Below are 26020 nucleotides of genomic sequence, written 5' to 3' on the forward strand. Positions count from 1 at the left end.
GTCTGAGCTTATCCAGTTTCACCCGTGAGTGAAGATGATCATTCAGCCGGTCTAGATCCGCGCAGTGAAACTTAAAAAACACAATAGTGGGACGACACCGGCTAAGAAGCCTGGTACTCGGCATTTGCGCACTCGAACGACTAGTCAGAATGCAGGTGAATGACACGTCATGGTCAGATAAAGGTTCTCTGTGAGTTCCAAGATTCCGAGCCATGCACATGGCGGGACATAGCTAGATTAATTTTTGATCACGGTACATAGCCACAGGACCCAGAATTATTATCTAGACAACATTACTAAAGCACTTTCCAATATATCGGCGACCTGACAAAGGCTCCACTCAAACACCAGAATAGAAATGTCGGCGAGGACCGTGATTTGATTAAGGGTTATACAACGTAGAGACAAATGAGTTAAATATCTGGATCATTGCCTTCTGTTGTTTCTTTCTCCAAGCTTGAAGCTTGTGTTCAATTCTTTTTTTTCTTTCTCTGTATCAGAGATCTTCTTCTCCCTCTTTTTCTTGCAAATTGAATTTGCATCTCATTCATTTCCAAACGACTTGTTTCTTTTTGAAAGCCCTTTGAGCTTTAGCTCTCATTAGTTGCGACTACCAACCAGAAAAGGGGGAAAATGCATTTGAAAACCTTCACGGTTGCCTTGTTGGCTTCCTTGGCTACCGTTAGCGATGCCAGTCCCTGGGGTCTGCGCGCCCGCAACAACCGGCCTATTGAATCCATCAGTATCGAGACCTGGTACAGCACCGAGACCTTCTACGGCACGGAAACCTTCTATGGAACCAATTCGGCCCCTACGGTGAAGGTTACTCCAACCGCAGTGTCCTCGTCTGCTGTCATTGTCACCCCGACCTTGTCTCCAAACTCAACTCGGGTGGCCTCTTCGACCTCGAAGCTCCCGTCATCGGCTGCAGCAATGTCTACTGTTACTCCGTCTGGTAGTGCGTCCTCTTCCCGGGTGATCAGCACATCGGTCGTGACAGTATCCCCTAGTACCGCCTCGTCTGGTATTGTTTCTTCGAGTGCGATCAGCTCGCCAGTCGCAGCCTCCCCGACAAAGCTGTCATCTTCTGCAGTGGTGTCCTCCGGTGTGGTCTCGCCTATCGTTTCGCCCTCGCAGGTGAGAAACAGCTCTATCAGTGTTCCCCTTAGCACCGGCGTCCCGAGCTCTAGCACATTAAGCCCGAGCTATACGAACGCTGCCGATGTGACTATCACCTACACTCTCGGTGCTGGCACCTCGACCAGGGTTGTTACCACTACTATCCATAAGACGGCTACTGCCGCTGACTCTGCTGTGGTGGTATGTATTGGATTGGAAGCGCACTTGTGTTGGCGGACCAAACTAATAATTCCCTAGACCGAGACTATTCCTGCCGCTTCTGGTGCTCCAGCCACTACTGAAACCATCACATTTGTCGAGACAGTCAGCAACGGCCACACCGTCTGGGTGGTATGTATTCGATTGATTGTGTTTGGGATCCGAACTAACTGTTTCCTAGACTGAAACTGCTGCCGTTACCTCTTCTGTTGCAGCTACGGATGTGACTACTACTGTCGTCCCGACTGTTAGCAGTGGACACACTATTTGGGTGGTATGTATTAGCTTGGCTGTGCTGGTTATCTGTACTAATCGTTTGTCTAGACTGAGACTATCACTCTCGGAACTGCTGCCACTAGCACTCCTGTTATCAGCAGCTCTGCCATCAGCACTCCTGTCATTAACGGTTCTGCTACTAGCACTCCTCTTATCAGCAGCTCCGCCATTAGCACTCCTGCCACCAGCGCTCCTGTTACCAGCGCCTCCGCTATCAGCAGCCCCGGTGCTTGCAACCCGGCCACCGTTACCGTGACCTCTGTCTCTGTCCAAACAGTCACTGTGGTAAGTACCCTCCACCCTATTTGCACGTGTTATGTATAATAACTCTCTCCGTAGAGCGGGACCGTTACTCCCACGGCTTCCTCCACTGCTTCCCCCGACAACGACGGCAACAACGGCAACCACTGGGGCGAGGGCCACAACCACGGTCACCACAATGGCGAGGGCCACGGCACTACCAGAAGGCGTTCGTTCTTGCCCTTGCACCACTTCATCTAAGTGAAAAAAAGAGAGACTCTACCGGGTCTCCTTGGATGATGCATGTGATGCTGTCCTGTCCATGATACAAGAGTATCTTCCAATTTCCATTCTTGTCATATAATGGTATACGCTGGTCGTATACCTATTTGCCCAAGACCTTTGCATTTTCCAAGCTGGGGCTCTTCTTCACTTCGACTTCACTTCTTGACCCACACTCTTTTGAATTGAACCCACCTTTTTGCTTCATTCCTTCTTCTTGCAGTAGTTTGTCTTGTAAATTGAACCTAGTGTCTAGGGTGTTGTGAATTTGAGTCCAGGGGAGACAGGGGAGATTGGTGTTCAGTCTCTCCATACTATTGAGAGATAGAGGAGGAATTTGAATATAAGAAACGTTACTCAAGAGCTTCCAGTTACTACCAGAGATACTACTGCCATTAGGTCTACTGAGAGTTCCACAGACCCTTGCCTCGGCAATATCAGTCGATGGCAAATGGCGCCGTTAGTCACGACAAGTAAAAGCCAGCCCGTCAAAGCATCGACTCCCGCGACTTCCAGGTGATCTCAATCTCAATCGGATGATCTTCATGCGAGGCAAAGACTTGACTCTGCGCATGGCCCTTTGGTGCCTTGTCGGCGAAGAAGGTCGTGTTGCCCATGTAGCTGAGTTTCCCATCCTTGACCTGCACAGAAAGTAAATAAGAAAAGCACACTTGAATACAATGAGGGTAGAAAGACGCACAGAAAATTCTTCTGGAGCATCGACGTGAGGGCCGCAGTTCAAGATGTCTTCTTCAAAGCTGCAAGGTCCCTTGCTAGAGGTCAGCGTGAATGTATCCCCTGATGTAGTTGCCCATTAGCGTCGAATATAAAAGAAAAAAAAAGAGAGAAAATGGCACGACTAACCCGAACCCTTCTCTGCCCGGAAAGTGGCACACGTTCCAGACGCAAACCATGTCCCGTAGCTAATAATGCACCCGCGTTGTTGGTTTAAACGTGAGACCATCATGTGTCCTTTACCCATAAACGGAACCCCTGTTGCTGTCGGCTCAGAATGACCGGTTGTTGTCTTGGTTGGCTCATTCTGAACTCGTTTTGGTGGATAGCGGATGCCTCTGGCAGGGCAGTTGGAGGTTTGGCCATCTGGTGGAGAATTAATCCAGACGCCAGAAGACTGCATTATATGTGGACTGACGAACCTGGCTTTGCGGGAACAAACTTCCCGGTCTGTAGAGTTCCTGCTACGTTGAAGTGGTACCAGATCTCGCTCAGAGAGTGGTAGCGACAGCGGACTGTCACTGGAACACCATGGAATCTCTCCAGGGCGTCCTCTATATCGTCCAGAGCATATGTGTGGGTATGAGATGGAGTGATCCCTGCATCCGCGAGGACCTAGATAGATGATGGTTAGTAATTAAGAGGGGTATGTCAAAAAGGGGAACCAACTTGGTATGAAGGCAATGTCTTAAAAACCTCGATGGTCTTGTCGAAGTAGTCAACCACCTCCTGCTGCGGCATATAGCCTTCGTAGCACCGCGTCTCCAGGGTGCTGATGCAGGTACCGTGCTTGTTCCACTCGTGCTGCCACAGGTTGGCGTCATCACCGCGGAAATCCTTCCAGTACTCGCCCATGTAATCCACGAGATCCCCATGACCGGAGTCGACGAGGATCAGTGAGATATTACTGTAGCTCCGGCGCGAGTCACAGAACTGGTCAAACCCGCCGTTGCAATGATCCGGCCTAGGGTGCGTTAATTCTGCATGTTCGGGAGTGATAATATATTGCTCACCAGAGCCCATGTATTGTCCAGGAATCATCTGGACCGAGTGCTGGGTCAAAGTCCCAGAGCTGGGTCAGCAGGAATTGGCCGCCCGGGTAGTTGAAGCAGCAGGTATCTTGGCCATTATACTTGGTGTAGCAGCTTAAGTCTGAGCGAGAGCAGGTTGATGCGGTGTCCAGTGGCGGCGTTTCTGGCTTTGAGAGCGAGGACAGCCCCAGTGAGCCGGCCAAGGTCTTGAGAAGGGACTGGGGGCCTGGAAGCCCCCGCAGGGGTTGTTGATCGGATCCCCACATGGTGGTTAAGCTGTGTCGGGCGCAACCACGTCTAGTGAAGGCAGTTCAGCGAGTCAATGCAAAATCAGACCAATCCCCGAGCCATCGATCGCGTCTATAACAAAAGAGAATCTGGGATGACTCGCATTCATGATACACGTGCCCCTGACTAAGCGGGTGATCTCATCAGCTGATAGCTTATCGATAGATCTACATACTCCCGGAGTTGCCCACATTGATCAGATGAACTAGTCAGGCTAAACTACGTCTCCCGAGACTGTGCCACCTCTTCCGTCTCCTGGACTCTTTCTTTCCACAACCGCAGCACTTCGAATCCCACTTCCACCGCGATCAGAAGGATGATGATCCACTCCAACCGCAGCCCATGTGTCTCACTGAGTCGCTCACGGAGCACACTCGCAATCTCCTGCGCATAGTCCATCTTCTCGTTCAAGAGCTTGATGCGGATCCCTACATCCAGAGCCCGTCCGACTTGTTCATAATAGCCTTCCAGGCCGAGTTCATGCCGACTGTCCCAGAAAATGTCCGGAAGAGAGTCCGTCAGCTCGGAGTAGAGATTCAGCTGCGCGCGCACGCTGAGGAGCTGCCCGGTTTTGCGGAGAATAAAGTCTCGCGTAAAAGGGAGGCGCGAGCCATGCGAAAGCAGTGTGGGAATCGCCCGGGTCGATTCGAAATAGTTCGCCAACAGACTCTCGAGAACGGCTAGTTTGGTGCTTCTAGCTAATCCTGATGAGAATGCCACTTTGGTCAGAACGGTGTCGATGGACTGTTGCCTTGATGATGATGCTTCCGGTCCTTCGTGCCCGGTGTGCGTACCCAGGATGATCCTGTCTCCCTTGATGGTACTGTTGTCCCGTTTGGGGTCCTCGACATACTCCAGATCCTCTGTCTCCAGGGTTTCCGTGTGTGCGCCCTCGGCGGCCGGGAGAAGGGTCCGCGTAGCCAAGAACGAGGTAAAGCCCTCCGGGAGAGACCATGCCACGACGGTGCCAGACGGGAAAACAAAGACATCGCCAACTTCCTCTGGAGAGAGATCAACCGTAGATGGATTCCCCACGCGTCGTATTGAGTCTACAGGGATCTGAACGTGAACAACTTGCGGATAGAGTCCTGTTTCCAACGGGTCCGGTTCGTAGCCCTTCTCGCGGAGAATGTCTCGGACTTTGCGAATGTTGAATTGTTCGGCTACGGCATAGGCGGTTATTGTCTGCATTGGCAAGAGAGAAGTATTAGCAAACCATTAGCATATAGTGCAGAGCAATTCTTACCTTAGTCTGATGTAAGCCCTGCTCTTTGAGCTGGGCTTTGGAGAGAGATCCATCCCTCGACCGCTGTGCTTCCACGGCTACTCGTCGCAAGGATGTGGGCGCGGCGGGTGTTCGGCTGCCTCGTCTGCGTTGTTTCTGTGATTCTGGGAGCAGTTCGTCTGGCGTTTCACCGGTTTGACTGGACTGCTTTTGTTTCAAGAGAGCATTGGATGAGAAGAAGTCTTTGCGCCGGGGGAGATTCAAGAACGGGGAGGCGTGTAAGCGTTGCGTCTGGGGTCGGGTCAAGAGCCTCAATGGCGTCGAGCGCTTGCACAAGGAACAGACATATGGCCGTGCAAACATGGCGACAGGATGATGAACAGGACAAGCCCGTCAATCAATCAATCCGAAGACCGCGGGAAGATGTGCTTAGTCATGACAACAGCTACCCCAACTCCGAAAAGACGCGCTGGTGGCATTCCACTTCAACCCGCTCGGGAGTCCCGGGCGCTGAAAGGGTCTCTCTCTCAATGGATGCGCCGGATACGAAGACGGCGAGTCAAGCCGTTTCGAACAAGACCAAACAAGCCCGCTCTGCTGCGCGTAGCAAGTCCCCGACGAGCACGACCCCCAACGAGCTGGATCGACGTCATCAGGGGAGCGACGATGACTCCAACGTCGGTGATGACAGCCAGGCAGACGAGGAGGAAGATGAGGAAGACTCAGATGAGGAGGATGAGGAGGAGCCCAGGCTTAAATATGCGTATCTCACCAAGCACCTGAAGCCGGTATACCGCAATGGGGATGCGACGAGCTCCTTCCTCACCGCAGGAGATAAGATGGTGCGCTATCCGCCCGATATCTAGCTGGAATTTGGACTAACACTCTCTGTCTAGATCGTCGGCACCCATAACGGCAATATTGTGAGTTCTTTACACCAACGCCAACCACTACAGATGAGCTGACCTTGTCAAGCATGTGCTAGGACTGCCTCTGCTACAGTCTCTCCGCATCTACCATGCGCACTCGGCTAGTGTCACTTCCATATCTATATCGCCGTTCCCGCCTCCTCTGCCAAGCCTCAAGTCCGATGTTGCAAGCAAACAACCTGCCGAGGAGCATGCCCCGCCGACCCGATCATCCATGAGTGCGAGCAGTATCCGTGGATCAAAGACAGGCCACAATGCAAGCATCCCGCCGACCCCGTCGAACTCGATTTATATTGCGACCTCATCCATTGATGGCAACGTATGCGTCTCGTCGCTGGTGGACTCCAAGGATGTGCTGTTGCGGAATTTCGGTCGTCCGGTTCAATCAGTTGCTTTATCTCCAGATTACAAAAGCGACAGGACTTTTATTTCTGGTGGCCGAGCCGGTGAATTGATTCTGACCACAGGCGGTCGTGTCGGCACAAGTTCCAACTCAACAACAATGGGCGGTGCAGCTGTGACTGCGTCAAGCTGGCTGGGGTCGATGGGACTGGGCTCTAGTAGCGGCAAAGACACGATTTTACACAGCGGAGAAGGTGCTATCAGCACTGTCAAGTGGTCTACGTCTGGAAAATATGTTACCTGGGTGAACGAAGAAGGAATCAAGATTATGCGCTCCAATTTGCATCTGGATTCTTCCCAATCAGAGTTTGCCTGGAAGCGGATTAGCCATATCGATCGTCCCAACCGCCCGGGCTGGGATGAGATGGCGAGTGTCTGGAAGGCGCGTGCCGAATGGATCGACACATCTGCATTAGACAGCCACGACAATCTCGATGCTACCGACACTGCTTCCCGCAGTGAAACGCAGTCAGTCATGCCGTCCGAAAAGCGTGAGAAGTTGGTTGTTGGCTGGGGAGGTACCGTTTGGGTGATTGATGTGTACCCTGACCGCGCAAGCAAGGCCTCCAAGGGCGAGAGATACGGATCTGCAGAGGTTGCCACGATGTGAGTTGTGCACCGTGGTCGATTGGGCAAGTACTAACTAAAGACTAGTTTACGGACGGATTGCGTGGTATCTGGTATTTCGCTGTACACGCCTCGCCTCCTTGTTGTTCTTGCATACACAGAAGCCGACAGCGATTCCACCCAAGAGACCAAGAAAGGCACCGGTCGTCGTCGACAAAAAGCCCTAGAGCCTGAACTCCGAGTTATTGACATTGAAACGAAGGAAGAACTCAGTGCTGATACGCTGTCTGTCAGTCGCTTTGAGGGACTTTCTTCATCGGACTATCATCTGAGCGTCCTCCCTCCGTGGAAGACCCCTGAAGGTCAGGTAGTCCAGCGCGGCGCGCTTGGGACCCTTGGTTATGGCCTCTGGGACGCCACCATATACTCTGCACGACTCTTCAGCTCTGCTAACAGCATCCGCAGCACCACCAGTAGTGGTGACAAGGGATCTGGCAGAATCCCGCCGTCTTTTGCCTCTCGAAATCTCTCAAGCGACGAGTCTCTTCCCAAGGAAGTCCAAGATGTTGCGGGTGCGCCGGGCGCCAAGATTTTCATCCACAGCCCATATGACTGCGTCGTTGCTGTGAAGAGGGATTTGGCGGATCGGTTATCATGGCTAGATTCTCATGGACGTTACGAAGAAGCATGGCATCTTGTTGATGAGCATCCTGAAGCTGCAGGCACTATATCCGATCTCAGTGAAGCGGCAGCTGAAGCAGCCCAATCACACTCTAGCCTGGGTGACTTCTTTGCTGATGATCGATCATCAATCACGGGTGCTGGTCGAGCGAAAGTATCTGCAGCAGAGCAGGAAAAGGCTCGGCTAGGGGAGCACTGGATTGATCAGCTTGTTGCCGAAGAGAAATGGAGCGAAGCTGCCCAAGTTTGTGGTAAAGTATTGCGCAGTGCGTCACGATGGGAACATTGGGCATGGGCATTTATCAAGAAGAACAAACAGGATGAGATCACACCATACATCCCGGCTGATCTACATCCACTGCTTCCTCCCATTATCTACGAAGCCCTTCTCAGCCATTACGTTTCTCGAGACCTTCAGCGGTTCAAAGAGCTGGTTGAGACATGGCCTGCTGACTTGTTTGATGTCAACACTGTGACAATGGCTATCGAAGAACAACTCAACTCGGGATCGGTGCCTGTTGAATCCGGAGATTGGCGAATTCTCATGGATTGCATTGCCAAACTGTTCCTGGCTGGTGGTCACTACCGTGAAGCGTTGCGCTGCTACATTCGCCTGCAAGATGCAAATGCAGCCATGTCTTTGATCCGGACCCACCGCTTGCTTGACGCTGTTTCTGACGACATTCCCGCTTTTATCATGATCCGCGTTTCCAAAGAGCAAATGAAGTATGCTCCGGTCTCTGAACTCGAAGAGGCAACCGCCGAGTCTATCAAACTGCTTGTCAGTGAAGCATACACGGGTATCGTCCGTCCGGAAACCGTGGTGTCACAGCTTCAGGCCGCAGATAAACGCCTGTTCCTCTACTTCTATCTTCGCGCTTTATGGCGCGGCGAGTCACTTCCACACGAGGTGGCCAAGCCACGACGAGGTCATGGGGCCCACGCTCGCGATGCAGCCAGCAAACTGGCTGCAGATGAGGGCAAGGCGTTGATCGACAATTTCGCCGACACGGCAGTTGAGATTTTTGTCGAGAAGGACCAGCCCTTACTGATGGAGTTCCTGCAAACAAGCGTCTCTTACTCTTTCGATACTGCCCTTTCCATCTGCGAACGTTATCACTTCACCCAGGGACTGATCTATTTACTGTCCAAGATGGGCCAGACAAAGCGAGCGTTGAACTTGATCTTGTCGGATCTGAAAGACGTCTCCCAGGCCATCTCATTTGCAAAGTCCCAGAATGACCCAGATCTCTGGGAAGATCTGCTCAATTACTCGATGGACAAGCCGCGATTTATTCACGGCCTGCTTGTCGAAGCTGGAACAGCCATTGACCCGATCAAGCTTGTGCGCCGGATCCCGAGCGGCCTTGAGATCGAGGGCCTTACGGAGGGTCTCACTCGACTGATCCGTGAACACGACCTGCAGGCCAGCATCAGCCAAGGCGCTGCTCGGATTTTGCAGAGTGAGGTCGCTTTGGGGATGGATGCCTTGCGGAAGGGACAGCGCCGAGGAATCAAGTTCGACATTATCGACGATGACGTCCACGACGAAGGGAATGCTCCAAACGGGGCTGTAAAGAGGCAGGACCAACACGCAGAGCCACAACCCGGTGCATCGAAGAAACCGACTGGTGCCCTCCAACCGGGAAGATGTGGAGGCTGCCACGCCCCCTTCCAACCCAACGGTACATACCCGCCAACTCCAATTTTTGCTTTGCCCGTGGCTAATGTAATGTAATACAGAACGAGAAATCCTCATTGGTTTTGCCTGCGGTCACGTCTTCCATCTATCCCACCTACATCCGGAGACAGAGGAGGAGCAGCAGCAGGAACCACCAAACCAGGACATCTCTACCCCTTCTCATGACGAATCCCCATCATCCACCACCGTATCACGCACCGTCGGCCCGAAAGTGACAACTGCACGACTTCTGCGCGACAAGATCGGCGATGGGTGTCGTATTTGCACTCTCACAAGAAAGATCGAGGCCCTGGAAGGCTAGGGCATGGTGTGAGGTTCCTCTTTTCGTGTCCACTCCGCTTCGTGCTTCACATCTTCACATACTCGTGTATACAACCATCATCTTTTTGTTTTCTGGAGATACCCCAATACAATCCATCTCATACCTTCGGTTTTGTGGCCCTGCATAAGGTCTCCCTTCCGGGACTAGTAGATAGTGTCAAGGGCGTTTGTGCTGATGGTGCAAATACTACCCTCCCCACTTAATGGAGATTATCTGGAACAACCGATCCAGGTGCCATGTTTTTTCGAGATAGGCAAGTTTACTAAACTATGCAAACCATTTAACTATTAGAAAGTTGACTAGTTAATTAACTACTCATGTCCGTGGCTGAGCTGACCCACCATCGGCGAGTACATGCATTGTTTGGACAAAGCGGGTCATTGTATCGCTACTCACTTGAAGGTCCTGTGACTGCTTCGCAATAGACATCCAGCCAGTGACTTGTGCATGGCAATGCATGTTTCATCTCCAAGATCTCTCTGGATTGCCGTAGCTGTAAACGTACCATCGCCACAAAGGTTGGGTAGAGTAGACTTGCATACTACTCAGAGTAGATTCTACCTGTACAGAGGCATCAAGTTATTTTGAAAAGTGATATCAGGCTAGATTATGCAGACAGAGCTGCCACTAGGATCTGTATCGATAGAAACATTGAAAGGTCAGGGGGAGCTAAGCAGAACAAGCCGCCACTGCATCAAACCCCATCTCAGAAGTAGAAGAACAAAACAAAGTTATCATCATCGATTTCATCGAAACACACCAGAAACAACTCCAGCTCCTGACCAGGGTATGATCCATCGTCCAGAAAGAAGACCAGAACGTAGTCCATATCCACGAAGATACGAAGATGGCGAAGACACGTCAAGTTATCGCAGAGGAAGGATGGATCCAATCGAGGAGGACCTCACATAATGTAAGCGAGACCGACAGCCAGAATAAGAACCGAGTGGTTGTGGATGCCCTTGGCAAGGGAAGCACGGTTGGGGTGGGCAGAAGCCGAGGGAGCCTGGGTGCTGTTGGCGAGGGTCACTCCACCAGTGGTCTTGATAGAGTGCAGCGGGATCACAGACTCAGTGTCGTTGCTGCTGCGGGCGACTGTCTCGGCAGGAGGAATAGGGTGGACAGCGGTGTTGAAGGTGGTCGGCACCTCACCAGTGGGGTGAATAGTGAAGTGAACAGTAGAGATACCACCCTCAGGAGTAGACACAGTAGTGGTTGTGACTGGGCCAGGAAGACTGATGTGAACAGTCGAGATGCCTCCAGGACCAGAGATAGTGGTAGCTACCGTGGTGGGAAGAGTGATGTGAACAGCCGAGATGCCTCCAGGACCAGAGACAGTGGTAGGGACCGTGGTGGGAAGAGTGATGTGAACAGTGGAAATGCCACCCTCAGGAGCAGAGACAGGGCTTGTACCCGGGATAATGAAAGGAGGCAACGAGATTTCAATAGTCGTCAGAGTGGAGGTAGGCTCGCACTCAGTCACAGTGACAGTCACAGTTTCTGGCCTCTATCAGCTTTGTTCACAAGGGTTGAAAAGGGAAGAATAAATATACCAGCACGGGCGAATAGGTGGTTGGCCAGGTAAGGCAGGTTCTCAACTGTAAGAAGCAGAACATGTCAGGGTCAAATCAACATGAACAAAAAGACAAACGCGCCGAGAACCCAAAAATACGCCGAGAGAAACTTACCACCACGTTCAGCGACCGCATTGGTGTCCATAGCGAAAGCACCGGGGACCAGGAAGCCAGCATCTGATAGACGCGAGGACGGGTCAGTGTTATCAAGTTGATGAAGCATTTTTGTCAAGGACGACAAAACTTACCAAAGATGCCCGTGAACATGAACAGCAGGATGGCAAGCCATCCGACGAGAGAGAAAGTGCCGAGAGAAGGCATTTTGAAACGAGTGTTACGCAGAAGCTTGAAGATTGATGGAACGAAAGAGGATGGAGACGAAGGGGAAGCGGGAGTTGATGGAAAAGGGTGGAGAGAGGAAGGTAGAAGAAGAAGAAGAAGAAGAAGAAGAAGAAGAAGAAGAAGAAGAAAGAAAGAAAGAGAAAAACAAAACAAGAAAAAGATGAAGGGCTGGCACAGTTGCATAGTAGGGCAGGTGCGACTCTGTTGTTGCTAGTATGGAAGGCACGAGGGGGCACGTGCCAGACGGTTAGGGCTAAACGGTAGGCAAAAGCAACACGGACTGGCTCTGTGCAATCAGAAACAAGGGCAGTGGACTTGGTGATATATCTATATGTCAAGTTGATATTCCTGAGTATATATGTTTGAGCCTGGAAGTAGTAATATCCGTCTATAACAAGTTAATGCTTTAGATTGTTCTGAATGGAAACCTCTACTCATGATGTTCCATCCCTCGTCAGATGCTTCCACGATGGGCACATGGTTAGCCACCTTGCGCCAGGTTTATCTCTCGTAGTAGAAGTATAAAAGACGAACTTATTGCCAGCATCTCGACCGCAGAGAGCAGACGGTCGACTCAGCTGTTACTGGAAATAAAAGGTCAGGCTCAAGGCACGCGGCTCTGTTCAAGTCATGTAGAATTAAACTACACGCCAACCCAAATCTAGATTGACAGACAGCCTTCCCATCCACAATACCTTCCGATAGGTAGTTACAACTACGTAAAAAACCCACTCACCCCAGCCCATTCATTGAGGGCCCATAGCAAATTCCCGATTTCGGCAGTGCACAGCGACTAGACCGCGACCGCGACGGTCCAATCAGAATGGGACCTAATTCTTCTATCGGGGAACCCGTAAACGATGGCATACCAGAACCAATCAAAACCAACCGCTTTTCGTGGACGTACCGGGAAATAACAAAACCCGCTAGACCAAACTGGGCATCGTGAGCTCGATAACGGGACGAGCCGTCGTTTGGAAGTGGTGGGGCATGACTAAGTCACCTCCGGCTCGTTGGACTGGGAGATGGGATCATGGAGTGCTGTGAATGTGTCATGGGTGGGATGTTATGATGTAGGATAGTATGAATCCATATAGCCTCCAAAATGTTCTTGTCGTTGGATCACATCTGACTGGGAGAGCGGGCAGTGGAGGTGTGAATAAGGCCCCACTGGTCGCAGGGCGATCGACAGACCAAAGATCGTTCTCGACTCAGGAGACTGTGGGCTAGTTGTCTGGCTTGAATCATGACCAAGAGGGGGATGGTCCACTACCGGGGAGTAGTTTCCCAGCCAATTAAATCGAAGTCATGATATCATACATGGTATTTATTCATTAACTATACGTACGTAATTCCAATTTTACTGTCCCCCGTTAACTTTTTACTCCACTGACTCCTCCGTCGGTATTGGAGAACTCGACCACCCACGGGGAGGTCTGATCATACGACAAAAAAGCCAAAAAACCGTTGAAATAGGAAGGCGAATATAAGTTTGCGAAAACGAACGCTCCACCCAGAAATCGTGCCACACCCACCCCCACAGTGGAAATAATACAGCATGCGGCGGAGTCCGCCCATGGTTGGCAGTCGTCCAATTAAGAGTTCCCGACGCAACCGTAAAACATACCCGGATGATTCCGGCACGTCCATTTGGTAGCTGACAGGCCATGGGCTAGTGGCCCAGCCAATGGACGTTTCAGGCTGTTTTTAGCAACAAGACCCCTAGTTTATCTGGTTGTTATGTCACCGTGGGGATCTGACTGGCGGAGATTAATGAAACAGAACGCGAGAGAAGAATCATTCCGTGGGAATTAGAAAGTAGAGGGTTGAGACCCCGCAGAAAAAGATCTGTCGCGTTTGCGTTCGCTTGCTCGCATGAACGAACCCGTTTGAGAATACGGAGATTACTAGCCGTTCTTGCTCCAAATGCCAAGCATTAGGCAAGTAGGATTTTGTTGGAGGCCTTACCAGATGTATGTAGTCCTGTAATTGAATTTTTATGTGCCGGAGCACCTACTGTTAAGGCAAGGCGAGGATTCCAAAGTAAGGGGGTGCCAGCAGGTCCATCGTATTCTGTACCTATGCATCCAGTCCAAAAAGATGATTTGCAATGCTTCTCCGCTAGTCCACAGGCCATTACATGCAGAATGAACATCCAGACAGTAAACAGAACAAGATAAATAATCGATTCGGAACGGGGTATCAACGTCGTGTACTTCGTTCGTCCCTGTTTCTCACACACAAATCTGACATGCCAAAGAAAAATTGCTCCATGGCCCTTCCGACTCATTTACCGTCGTTGGGAATGATGACGCCTCATTGGTGCGGCGCGAAATAAACAGAGAAAAACAAATAAAACCTCACAATAAAGACAAAAACATATCGTGACAGGGTATCATTGCTCGGAGACTCGTGTATTATCTCCGCAATCAACGCCCTCAAAATGATGAGTTATAAAAGAACCACCAGGCCCAATGGACAAAGGGAAAATTAGGAAACAAAAAGTAGAGTCGTGTGCTTCGTCGTCCCGAGAGACGAAAGTGTCCTGCTGGAGGCAAGGAGAGGCGACGCTAAGGAAGGAGAGGCAGATCATCAGTACGTCAAATTGATCTCGACGCCCGTGGTATCGGCGTCAGCATCGGTGCCATTTGGGCTGCGAGCTTCGCAGATGTCGGCGACCATGTCTTGGCCCTCGGGGAGTTCTCGGACCACGTCGTCATCCATCATGATTTTAAGACCGTTGCGATTGACGTGCAACACGTTGACCACGCGCGAGGGATCGATGTGTTGCTTCTCGGAGATCTTGCGCAGCAAGTCTCGGACAGTGCGTTCGGTTAGGTAGACGGCGCGGTAGTAGTCCCGCGGGTGTGTTTCGGTGCCGGAAAACCGCACGTAGAAGCAGGCAATTGGCTTGTGAGGCCGTTCGGCTGGTGGTCGGTATGTCGGGTCGATATCAATGGCCTCGATGCACCCTGCCGACATAGACGGATCGCCGGCTACGGTTCTCTGGACGGTGACGGGATGGTTCTTCAATTGAGCTAGAGCCATGCGAGGCGAGTTGAAGGATCCGCTGCTGTTGCTCGGAGAAAGAATAAAGGACTCCATGGACTGCTGCGATCCACCTGTATTCTGGCGATCTAAGAACTCCACCTTGACAGTGTCGCCGTTCGACTCCCGTGGTAACCGGACCGGGTACATATCGGGATCATCACCATCTTCACCGCGCAGGCTCAATCTGCTGACAGAACGAGTCGATGAAAACATGGCCTCCATCATGGCAAGCTTGGCGTGCAGATCGTCCTCCAAGGACATTTTTTCGGGTTGCCCATCCTGTGAACTAGACCACGTCCGCTTGTGCTTGACCTTCATCTGACGATCCGTTGCCTTGACGGCGTTGATGCTACCGCGCTTCCGCTTGCCAAATCCGCCACCCATCTCAGCCTGCGCAATCTGCTGCCTCAGCTTCTCGATGGTTTTCTTGACATGCGCGACATCGTTTGACAATTTCCGCTCGGCGCCGTGATCGCGGAACAGCTTCACTTTGCAGTAGCACACTTCCGGTTCCGTCCCTTCGTCTCCCGGTGATAGAATCTGCGTTTTCGCGCAGAGCCGCACCGGAATGCCTTTCACACCTTTAGAGTGGCTGAAATCGGTCGAGAGGAAGTTGAATCGCACAGGAATAGAGCAGTCGGAGGTACCAGTGGCCGGATTGGCCGTCCATGTGATGACGAAGCCATCGAAAGAGGCATGCTCAACATGGATCTGACGGTGCTTAGGGTCTTCGCCGCCGCCCTGAAGCGGGTCAACGTATTCAACGGCCAGCAATTTGCCACCGCGCTGGTGGGACTCGCTGGAACCCCGCCCCTCTTTCCAAAGCTGCCAGCACGTGGATGGTTTTGAGCGCTGCTCTTCTTCGTCAAAGGAGACGCGAACGTAGGTTCGATATTGCACGGGTTGCGAGCTCATCAGCGGCGGGTTTGCGTCCATTACTGTAAGGTTGTACGCTTGGCCTTTATTGAGATAGGTGATGGGAATTTCCTTCGCGTCCTTGATCATGGCCGTCGGAGCACGGAGGGAGACATTATAGCGGAATCTGGGGAAGGGGACGTTAGTTAGGAAGTAGGGTTATTGTGGGCGCTTTCTCGAAACTCACTTTTCACCGGACGGATTCGCGTACGACATGTCCACCTGGCCTGACAAATCTGTAGAGCCAGTGATACTCGATGCCGTATCCATTTGCATTTCACTTGTATCGGTAGTTTCGTCCATCGGGTCATAACCAGAGTCACCGCGGTGCATGAATGCGCTGGGCGCAAAGGACGGCTGTTGCTGAGCCTGCGCATACATATTCATGCCCGGCATTTGTTGGGCGTATAGTTGTGGGTTGTATTGTCCCACAGTGCTCTGAGTATTAGGCGGCACGCCTGAGATTGCAACCGGCAGAGACAGGGGCGTCATTGAATTCAGTCCCAGGGTCGGTGTGTGCAAGTCGCCGGCCTGGCTGTGCCATAATGCGCCCATTCCACCAGAGTTCGGAGTGTAGAAGCCCGGGTGTTGGCCAGCGAAATTCATCATATTCAGCGATTCGGGATCCATAAACGAGGGCGTGAGGTTCAGGTCCATGAGATTGCGCGGCGTGCGTTGTTGTTGGGCGGGAAATTTCATTTCACCAGTCTCCATCATTCTGTCCCCGAATGCCGGCTCGTCAGCGGCGGCCCTGGAATAACCGAGAAGTGCGTACCTTGCAGGCATCATTGGATCACCCGCTCCCTCGTTGAGGGGACCTGGTCCTTGCTCGTTGGGGTCTCTTCGAGGTACAACATCTCCAAAGGTACGCTGGAACCGGCTGATGAGCTCGTCATCAGGCTTCTGGGAGTTCTTTCTACACAAAGAAAGACAGTTAGCAATTGACAATTGTTTCCAGACCACCAAACCTTTTTTTTTATATTTTTTTATATTTTTTTTATTTTTTTGGCTATCACGCAGCACTTACCGGTTGCTAAACATCGAGGGCGAGTTTACCGGCGGGGATGTTGCCCGGAACACGCGCGCGGAGTCGGAGAAGTGTCAGATAAGACAATATCTGATGTGGGCTAGTGTGAGGACCGGATGCTGCGACGTTCGTGGCCTTGCACCTTTCCGATGCTTTCTCCACTCTTTTTTTCCCAGATTCACCAGATAATCGGGAAATTCGCAAGAACCTAGATAGCCTCGATGAACACTCTAGGAGATCTTCCTGGTCACTCTGACCTCAATGCAATCGCGACAAGGCGAGGAGCGGAGAGGAAGCGCAATGGCCGAGACGAGAATGGTACCGGGTGAGACCGAGACCGAGATTGGGGGAAAATCAAAAGTGGTTGTGTAAAAGTTGAGAGGGAGTGTCAAGCAAACAATGCTAGAACATGGGGGAGGGTGCGAGGAGGTGTCCCTTTATTTTTGTATCTGTCGGGGAGAAGGGGGGGGGGGAAGTGAGGTCAAGGGAAAAAAAGTCGAGAGAGTAGTAAGAAAGACGAGGGGTTAATGAAGGGAGGGGAGGCAAAGGGTGATGACGACAAGCCTTAGGTCAGAGAGAAACGAAAAAAGAAAGAATAGAACAGAACGGTCCATGGAGCCTCCAATAATGAAGGCCCGTTAGGAAGAAGGGAAGGGCCCTGGTATCAACTGTGGCTAAGGGGGTGGAGGGAAGTGTGGTTTGGAGAAAGAGAGTGGAGAGACAGATGGAAGCTTGCGGGAACGAGCGAACGAGGGTTGCCACTATAGTACGGTATAGGATTGAGCTCCGATAAGGACTAGTAAGGGCCACATGGGCAAATGAGAAGACCGACAAGCAATCTTCTTTTTTTTTTTTTTTTTAAGTTAGTTTGGTGCTAGTAATTCACAGATGAATTCATTACTTACCAGGGGAGATTGACCGAAGGAAATGGACCACCGACCCACGGATGGGCACCGGTGAGGGGAGAAATTTAACATTTTACTATACATTGGGTAATTTACGGTGTATTGTCGGAGCAAGCCACATCGTTTCCACCGTCTTGTTGCAAATTGCACAACAGCCATGATGTCATCTGCTATGCGATGAAGCCAATTGGGGTTATGCCAGACGGAAGTGGTTCCGGGTATTGATATAGTCCCACGAAGTACGAGCTGACATTTCCGACAGTGGGTGCAGTATTTCCCAATAACCCGCAGACATTCCTCAGGCAGCGAGATTCCTCTCGTTCGAGAACCGTCTGGTTCGTTCCAACCAAAAGCGTCGCCACATAGGTCTGTGGCCGTGCACATGTCGCCCTCGGCATTCAGCTCAGTTAGCTTTTTGGACTCCATAGGCCCAGGCCGTCACACCCATTTGGGTAGGTACTTCTGCTCAAAGGCACCCCCAAGAGCCCGGGACTCCCCCGTGTCGAGCTGTCATGGGCTGTCCGAGCAGCCGTTGTGACCATGAGTGGCGGCCTCTCAGCCCGAGCCACAACTACGGAGAATGGCAGGATCTTCACATTTGTTTTGGTCTTCGGCCGTGTCTCCCCACGTCGATAATTACCGATTGCGAAATCAACGCGGCTTAATCGGCGCATTCTACATCCCGTGGATGAATGACGGATGAGGTGATGGTGGCTGTTTGATCGACCTTCTTCTTTACCCGTTCTTCCTTCCTTGAGGGCTGTATTTCGTATAGGTGCGTATGAAATTGGCTTGCAGTATTTCCCAGTGGCTCTGTTAGCTGTAGGTCTGTACTTCCACTCTGTACCTCATACACTAGCCTGACAATCTGTAACAAACTCGTGCCATTGCCTGGCTTGAGTTCCCGCCAATCAGAGTGCTCGGTTTGATGCTTCGTCGCAGCGGCTGATCACCCATTACAGTACCAAACGGGTTGGGTGTACTTGCTGACACAGCGAATAACTATTTCCGAGGACCCAGCCAGCTAACTATAAAATGAATATCGACAACTCTCTTCCGTAGCGAACCACGGCTGGATAATGAGCTAAATCCGACCCTCTCATTCGCTGGGCGCACACTCCGAGATCCGATCGGTAGTGTCTACAGAACGTTCACAAACGAAAGAGGCAGGGATGGACTACATGGTGCGTTTCCCCGCTCATCACTGGATTGTTTAAACTACGGGCGCTAGAGCAGGTAATCAGCCGTTTCTCGCTAGTATGTTTTGTAAGTAAAATCCCCCCCCAAAAAAAAAAAAAAAAGACACTGCTCACCATGGGTGAGCTAACTTAGCTTCATCCTTATTATTGCGATGTATTCATCTCTTCGAAGTGCTGCGTATGACGTTAGCGCCAAGCCTGAGTTTTGATCGTGTTGCATCTGTCTGGAGAAACAGCCACAACCGTCATCGACACGGATAACAGTTGTGCGCGGTCCGGGAGCTATTGCCAGCCTGTCAATAACACGTACAGTAGTAATGCAGTCAGAAAGGATACATAGCATAATTTATTTTCGAAGCAGTATCAGCCCCAGGACAAACCGACAGGCACAAGAGCATCCGATCCTTCCATCACACGTCTCAGCCACGATCAAGGGTCTTCCACCAGCATCCAATAGCACACCATTCTACGTGTGTGCGACCGCCGATCATCCAGAATGCACACCGTTTCTCCTCGGATATGTGCTGTAATTAGATCATGACGCTGCACCGGGCGCGCAGATCTTTCAAAGAAGCTCAAAGAGTGGCGTTTTGCCCCAGCCGTGCAATGAAGACTCAAGGCAGCGAGATAACTATCGCGAGCCGTGGGCTAGGCGGGATTTGCAATTCAGTCATCCTCCACCGCGACCCACAGCCAGTGAGCGTCTCCGCGGATGAGGTTGTATGACCGCGACTCTCGCCACTGTGGATCTGCCGGACTTAGCATCCAGGGCGATGCAATGGTGCTTAGTCAGCATATTGTAGAATGCTGCGTTGAAGTTTAATACTATAGCTTTTTTTTTTTGCCCTTGGGCTGTGACTGTAACAAGAATGGAGCATCTCAACTGAACGAATAACAATCATAATCATGATCTCATCCATCCTTTATGTCTCGCACATTTACGCTAATATAGAGCTGTGCACGTGCTGACGCAGCCCAATTCGTCGGGGCCACGGATCGGACGGCCCGGAGGAGGCCAATAACAAGCGCTGGAGAGCATCGGCGGGGGCCGTGTGGAAGAAGGTGCGGCGAATTTCGAAGCAAAAAGGAAGGATCAACACCGAACAACGCGACGCAGCGCGGTCAGGAGGACGGGAAGATCGATGCTGCTTCGGTTACCAACAAGATGTACGTAGTATCTCTGCCGTTGTTCGCATTTCATCATAGGCCAACATTATTCAGTCCAGCGGATATAACTACCTATTGCCACAACCGCTGGAGAGAATGCTTGGCTCTCATTGGTTGCTTCCAACTCCAACCAATGAGCATTCAGTAGCACGATTCAGCCTTAACGGATGAAACAAGAGGATGATAACAGTCAGATGTATGAGCCGCGGCCACTATGAATGATGTTCTTTTTACAATCGTTGTTCGCCATGGTGTATCCGAAACCCTCGATCCTGAAAGAAATGCCCGCCATGACCGAAAAAACGCCCGAGGTGTGACTGCCCAAGTAAAAAAAAAAAGAAAACATACTATAAACAGAGTAAATCCGGACTTGCGACCGGGGTAGGAATCAAAGAACAGAGCAACAGAACCTCCCGAATGGAATCAATGCAAACAATGTAACACACACTTGAGCACCGTCAACGCCGATTTCGTCATGTCTGACGGCTTAATGCGCAATGATCAACGAAAACCCATCAATCCATGAGGCGCAGGAGCCCGAGATCCCTGCGACCCGATACCCCAGGGGTGGGATCAGGGTGTGGCTGGAGTGGCTGGTCAGTAAGATTTCTTCTTTGCGAGTCAACGAGGGACCATACCCAGATCCGCCGGCGGCATTCCCATACACACCCGATTTCCTCCCGAGACTCGTGAGAATCTCAATGCCGTCAATCCAGAGCCCGGCACGAACGTAGAATCCAAGCAGAATCTCCCCACGCCGAGTATCTAGTAGCTTATCAGTCGCCGTCGGATGTTGCAGAAACTGGGCGGCCCAACTTACCCAGTACAAACTCATCACCGCCGGGCTTGCCTCCACGCTTCCCGAAGAGTTGCGTGGTGGCATCTTCATAGCAGAATTCGATCCCATCCACCGCGTACCCATGATAGACCTTGATCGAGGTCATAAGCTTGGTGTTGATAAAGGCACAATCCAACAACAGCTGTTCGGGCTCGCTCCCCTCCATGGTCGACTGGCCTAATATCCCGCTCTTGTAGCCGGACTGACCCTTGGGGAGCTTGACCAGGGCGTTCTTCGACTTCAGTTGGCTGAGGTCTTCGACAGTGCAGCTTCCGAGAGCCCCAGAAAACACGACCAGCCGAATCTTCTTTTTCTTCTCCTTTTCGCTGCCGAAGACGCGCTGGCGGAGCTCGCTCTCGGTCACCGTGACTTGCTTCGGGAGACCGTTGCTGCTGCCCGTCTCCGTGTTCAGATACTCGACAAAATTGTGACAGAACGTGTCCCCCTCCGCGTACAGTTCCATAAAGGCGACTCCCGAAGAGGCAGTAAACAAGATCTTGCCGTTCTCCACCGGCCACACCTGCACGCTATCCTCCGTACTGACCATCGAGTCGCTGGGAAGACGGAAACACGGATGAAATCGGAAGCGCAGTGTATCGAGCCGATGCCAGCCACATTCGTCGTTCGGCAAACACACCTTCAAGCCTTGTGTCTTTGTTCGGGTCGCGAAGGGTTCTCTGGTGAGAAAAGAACGGCTAAGACGCACGTAGTCTCGGAGCATGATACCGGACTCTTGATGGGGGCTCCCAAAAAGATGACCCACCTCGTGCAGGTGAGCACCGATGCCAAGGTTGGCAGACTCCCAGTTGGAGCCTGCTTCGCCGCAGTCATTTGCAATATGGTTCGTGTCTGTCCGGGTACAGTCCGAAAATGCCTCCACGACCTCTTCCAAGCACGATGGATAGCTTTGGAGGCTGTGAGATCCGAAGATGGCCATCTTGATATCGTCTCCAGCCGAGCCAAGAGCGGCATGGCCGGTGATGATCTGCGAGTCCGTGTCCCAGTGAGAGTCGAGCAGGAGCACGGAGACGTATTGTTTCTGCCCGGGCTGAGGTTGGAAATGGTTTCGCACTGCTTCCTTGGCGATATTGAATAGTTCATCCCTGTGTTCGGCTTTGCTGTTTTGTTGAGCAATGTTGAGATCCCGGAGCTCTGCCACTGTCTTCTCCGTGCGAACGATGTGAATCTTAGCCTCGTTACGCATGTTGCCTGACGCTGCATCACGGCGGCTGAGTGTTCCCGATTGCCACTCTTCCTCGAACCGGAAGCAGCGCCGCCCGAAGTTTTTGCGGAACATCTGCTCCCCCGTGAAGGCCTGCCAGAGATATGCCGCCGTTCGGTATTTCCGGATGGCCATATCCAGTCCATTTCCTTCACGCTGCGCTCTCTCAGGCACCGCATCGTACGTGCCATCCGAATCCTTCCCCAGTAGAACCACTAGCTGCAATGGAGGCGTGTTAACCAGTGGGAGGTAGTTGATGCAGAGATACGTGGAATGAACGGCCGGATGCGCACTTCCAGACGATAGTTTCGGCGAGATGAAGTCCAGCCGAAGGCGATTCGGCCCCGGGACCAAATGGATCAGAGCTTTGAAGTGAGACGCTGTAACCGGCCAGCCGGTCGCCGGGAAAGTTTCTTGGTGGTGGTTCACCGTTATACCTCCGTCCAGCGGATGATTTCGTGGATCTCCAATCTGGCCGTATACGAGTAGTACTTTTTGGTGCACCTGGAAGCAAGGTCAGTATATCTTTGATGATCGGGGATGATCCCAATACCCATGAATTGTCGGCAATGGACACAATTCGCGGCGCATACGGCGAGCTGGGTGTTGGCGAGCGATACAGGCCGTTGATAGAGGACGAACTGCTACCCTGTCAAAACAATCAGCCGAAACTCCTTAAACACGCCCAATCCGTGACATACAATGACACTGTTGCGCTGCGAATGCGTCGCGAAGGGTCCTGGGCGCTGCTGCGGTAGGGGAGGCACTGGGGTGGTTGAGCCATTGAGCTCGGTCAAGGAGGGCAGGTTTGGCGAGGACATGTTAGGCTTGATGGACGAAGGCGGAGTGATGGAGGCGTAGGAGGAAGTGTCGATGGTTGAGTCCGACTTGCCCGAAACCATCTCAACATTGTGGGATGATTTGGAGTCGGTGGATCTGGAGGAGGCATGGAAGCTGGCCTTGGAACGACGGCGCAGCTGTTTGAAGAAGGGCATGGCGGGTGACGATGATACAAGATGGAAGGAGGAAGAAAAAGCAGAGAAGGACAGACAAGCTCCTGGAGAGAGTACCTGGCAAGTACTACCCTAGCAGGTACGCTACGTCAGGCAGAAGCAGGCGCAGTCAGCAGCGGTTAGAGATGGCAGGAACAGGACAGCTCGACCGTTTGCGGCGGTTGAGGATGGCAACGCCCCGCCAGATGATTGGAAAAGGGGAATTAGAGGAGTAAGACGGGGGAGGAGAGGAAGGAAGAAAGAAAGAGAGATAGAAAGATAAAAAGATAAAAATAAGTCCAGTTAATTAATTGCCTACGGCTGTCTCACTGTCTCAGAGTATTACGTACCCCCTTTCACGATCACTCCATGAAAGCATGCTTGGAGCGGTGGAGCGGAGTCGCATAACTAATCCGATGACATAGGTCATGAATTAGCAACCCGATTGTTCTAAGAAAACGGCATTTTTGGCCAGTCCGGGGGCGACGCGAGATGCATTGTTGATGACATGGTCGAAACACAGGGATCGGAGCACGTTGCCCTCGATCGCATGGATAGGGACCAATTGACTCGACGGAGAGAGTATCGACGGATCGCCTGTGAGCTAGGGATGGGAATTTGCATTCCTCAAGGGTTCTCGGGGAAACGGACCCACGGAAGGCTGGAGGAATTAGTTCGCGGGCTAGTTAACTATGGGCTCGGAAAAACAGGGCATCGACAAAGAACGGATCGATAGATCAGATTCTCCAGTCAGGGCAATTCAGGGGACAACATTCATTTCATAGTCAACCCACTGCGACTCACCAAGAAAGAAAGAAGACGACGAACGTGCTGGTAGAACAAGTTCGGTGGTCGAGTGCAGCTGAACTTGACAAATCCCGTGTTCCCAGCCGCCCTTGCTCTTGTTCTCTCTCTCTCACACTCTCTTTCTCTCCCCTCCAATCCTTTCTTCTCTTTCGACCACACTCCCTCTTCGCCTCCATGCCCGCCATGGCTCTGTCCCAGCCTGGTTCTGCCGAGAAGACCATCCGCAAAATCGACATTGCCCAGGTAACAAAAAAAATACAACCTGCAAAATGTACCCAGCATCTCAACTGACTGACCCTCAATCCAGGTCTCCCTCAGCTTGCAGGACCGTTTGGGCCTGGCCAAGCTCAAGTACCAGCATGGCCGACTACACGGTCTCCACGATCCTCGACTCGACTTTGACAGCGACAAGCCCTCCGACTCGTCGTCCATTTTTTCTCGCAGCCGCTGCGAGACCCCCTTCACTTCTCCTCCCCAACGAGCCGCGACCTACTCCAAGGAACTGCCCCGGTCGGCCCGCAACAAGCATGCTGTGACCTTCAATTCTCGTGTGATGCAGCCCATGCTGTCGGCCAGCCGAAAGCGGCTGCGGACGGACTCGATCACTGCCGAGCGCCCGACCAAGGCACCCCGTGTCTCGTGGAAGAGCTCGTACCGGCTGCCCGAATCCTCGCCGGCTACCCACCGGCAGACCCATCATCACCCGGTCTCCTTCATGTCCGAGGCCCCGATTCCCGAGCTGTCGTCCCCCGTTCGATACCAATACCATGGCCCGTCCGACGAGGAAAACGACCCGGACCTGCCCCTGCACAGCTTCCAGAACATGAGCTCGATGGCCGGCTCCTCACCGCCACGCACACCTCCCCCGCGACACTCGAGACTGTCCCGTTCCGACCGCGCTCTGAAGCACGAGGACGGCGCCGACCTGCTGCTGTACCTAGCCAACTCTCCCACCCCGGCTCGCGTGGCATCCGGCCAGCCCCAGGTCTTCCCCCATCCACGCCGCCTAGCCAGCACGCCGTGCTACCGTCCCTGACCCCGACTCCCGGCGGCGGTCTGTTCCCTAATTTTGGAACTCCCGGCCAGCAATTCAACTTTGCGGACTTTGTCAATGTTACCCCGTCCCCGGCCCAGCCGGCCTGGGGCAATCGAACGCCCGGCAATGCGTCTCGTACGCCACTGGCTGCCCGGGACGCCCGCAAGCGCCTGAATTTTGATAACCTCGCGCCTCCCAATACCTCGAGTCCCCGTCTGCGCACCAAGGATGCGGGCCTTGCCCTGCAGCTGGGCGGCGAACTCCACCCTTAAGCACGTTTCGTCTCTTTTCTGTTTTCTGCCCGGACACCTCTTAATGACGGCTTCATGATTACGCTCTGTACACAGTGTCGGTGTTTTCGTTTCTTTGTACTCCCCTTTGCATGTCCCCCAACCGGGATGGATCGAGGTCTGTGTGTTTTCTACGCGTGCTATGATGCATCCTCGCAAATTCCCCTCCTAGCCCCTGCATCGTGAACTCACGTGGGCACTTCCCTAGCATCAGCAGGCGTTTTAGCTTCTTTTTTTTTTTTTTTTTTTTTTTCCTTTGGTATCTGTGTGTCTGCACTCGTTTCCTTTGTCTGAGCATGCTCCATCTGATGTCTATGTGCCATGTTCGCAGCCCTCCCCGTGTGTTTACGAGCCTTGACGAATTCCCTGTGCAAATGCATTGGCCAATGTCCTTTCACTTCAACACGTCTTTTTTTCTGTTCGCGTCACTTTCGCGTCTGCGCTAGTCCGAAAGTAGTTTAATGGATGATGTCATCAACCAAGGATCGTGGAGACTCCTGCGCTTGTTGATTGGATAGCCCTAACCCTGCGTTGTGTATTCCGTAAATATAGTCCAGTGTACACATGGCGATAGAACTACAAGGGAGAGAAGACATATCCTGAGTATGAAAATATGCTGTATAATTTATTGTCTCCG

The 26020-nt window shown here is 52.1% G+C and overlaps 8 protein-coding genes across 8 annotated transcripts; 3 read left to right on the forward strand and 5 right to left on the reverse strand.

Moving 5' to 3' along the window:
* Positions 1 to 633: 633 nt before the first annotated feature.
* Positions 634 to 2115, forward strand: N7474_009635 (uncharacterized protein; the record flags this gene model as incomplete). Its single annotated transcript, XM_057201045.1, has 5 exons — positions 634 to 1320; positions 1378 to 1470; positions 1520 to 1612; positions 1663 to 1899; positions 1954 to 2115. 5 exons carry the CDS (start codon positions 634 to 636, stop codon positions 2113 to 2115), a joined length of 1272 nt encoding a protein of 423 aa, XP_057049032.1.
* Positions 2116 to 2624: 509 nt separating this feature from the next.
* Positions 2625 to 4168, reverse strand: N7474_009636 (T2 family ribonuclease; the record flags this gene model as incomplete). Its single annotated transcript, XM_057201046.1, has 6 exons — positions 2625 to 2777; positions 2837 to 2934; positions 3001 to 3237; positions 3294 to 3486; positions 3541 to 3835; positions 3885 to 4168. The coding sequence occupies 6 exons, from the start codon at positions 4166 to 4168 to the stop codon at positions 2625 to 2627; spliced, it is 1260 nt and encodes a 419-aa protein (XP_057049033.1).
* Positions 4169 to 4409: 241 nt separating this feature from the next.
* N7474_009637 (RMD1 family protein) lies at positions 4410 to 5778 on the reverse strand (the record flags this gene model as incomplete). The annotated part of the gene is made up of 2 exons (XM_057201047.1): positions 4410 to 5375; positions 5437 to 5778. The coding sequence occupies 2 exons, from the start codon at positions 5776 to 5778 to the stop codon at positions 4410 to 4412; spliced, it is 1308 nt and encodes a 435-aa protein (XP_057049034.1).
* Positions 5779 to 5945: 167 nt separating this feature from the next.
* N7474_009638 (CLH domain-containing protein) lies at positions 5946 to 9997 on the forward strand (the record flags this gene model as incomplete). Its single annotated transcript, XM_057201048.1, has 5 exons — positions 5946 to 6257; positions 6312 to 6338; positions 6391 to 7352; positions 7401 to 9679; positions 9738 to 9997. The coding sequence occupies 5 exons, from the start codon at positions 5946 to 5948 to the stop codon at positions 9995 to 9997; spliced, it is 3840 nt and encodes a 1279-aa protein (XP_057049035.1).
* Positions 9998 to 10922: 925 nt separating this feature from the next.
* On the reverse strand, positions 10923 to 11815 carry N7474_009639 (uncharacterized protein; the record flags this gene model as incomplete). Its single annotated transcript, XM_057201049.1, has 2 exons — positions 10923 to 11486; positions 11723 to 11815. The coding sequence occupies 2 exons, from the start codon at positions 11813 to 11815 to the stop codon at positions 10923 to 10925; spliced, it is 657 nt and encodes a 218-aa protein (XP_057049036.1).
* Positions 11816 to 14526: 2711 nt separating this feature from the next.
* N7474_009640 (grainyhead-like protein) lies at positions 14527 to 16941 on the reverse strand (the record flags this gene model as incomplete). The annotated part of the gene is made up of 3 exons (XM_057201050.1): positions 14527 to 16027; positions 16088 to 16816; positions 16928 to 16941. 3 exons carry the CDS (start codon positions 16939 to 16941, stop codon positions 14527 to 14529), a joined length of 2244 nt encoding a protein of 747 aa, XP_057049037.1.
* A 3744-nt stretch (positions 16942 to 20685) lies between these two features.
* Positions 20686 to 23253, reverse strand: N7474_009641 (zinc metalloproteinase family protein; the record flags this gene model as incomplete). The annotated part of the gene is made up of 4 exons (XM_057201051.1): positions 20686 to 20963; positions 21019 to 22762; positions 22812 to 22907; positions 22960 to 23253. The coding sequence occupies 4 exons, from the start codon at positions 23251 to 23253 to the stop codon at positions 20686 to 20688; spliced, it is 2412 nt and encodes an 803-aa protein (XP_057049038.1).
* A 978-nt stretch (positions 23254 to 24231) lies between these two features.
* On the forward strand, positions 24232 to 25365 carry N7474_009642 (uncharacterized protein; the record flags this gene model as incomplete). Its single annotated transcript, XM_057201052.1, has 3 exons — positions 24232 to 24300; positions 24365 to 25042; positions 25072 to 25365. The coding sequence occupies 3 exons, from the start codon at positions 24232 to 24234 to the stop codon at positions 25363 to 25365; spliced, it is 1041 nt and encodes a 346-aa protein (XP_057049039.1).
* Between the last annotated feature and the right edge of the window lie 655 nt (positions 25366 to 26020).

The sequence above is a fragment of the Penicillium riverlandense genome (genome assembly GCF_028828495.1).
Source record: "Penicillium riverlandense strain IBT 135883 chromosome Unknown utg000008l_segment0_segment0, whole genome shotgun sequence".
Classification (NCBI taxonomy): Eukaryota; Fungi; Ascomycota; class Eurotiomycetes; order Eurotiales; family Aspergillaceae; genus Penicillium; species Penicillium riverlandense.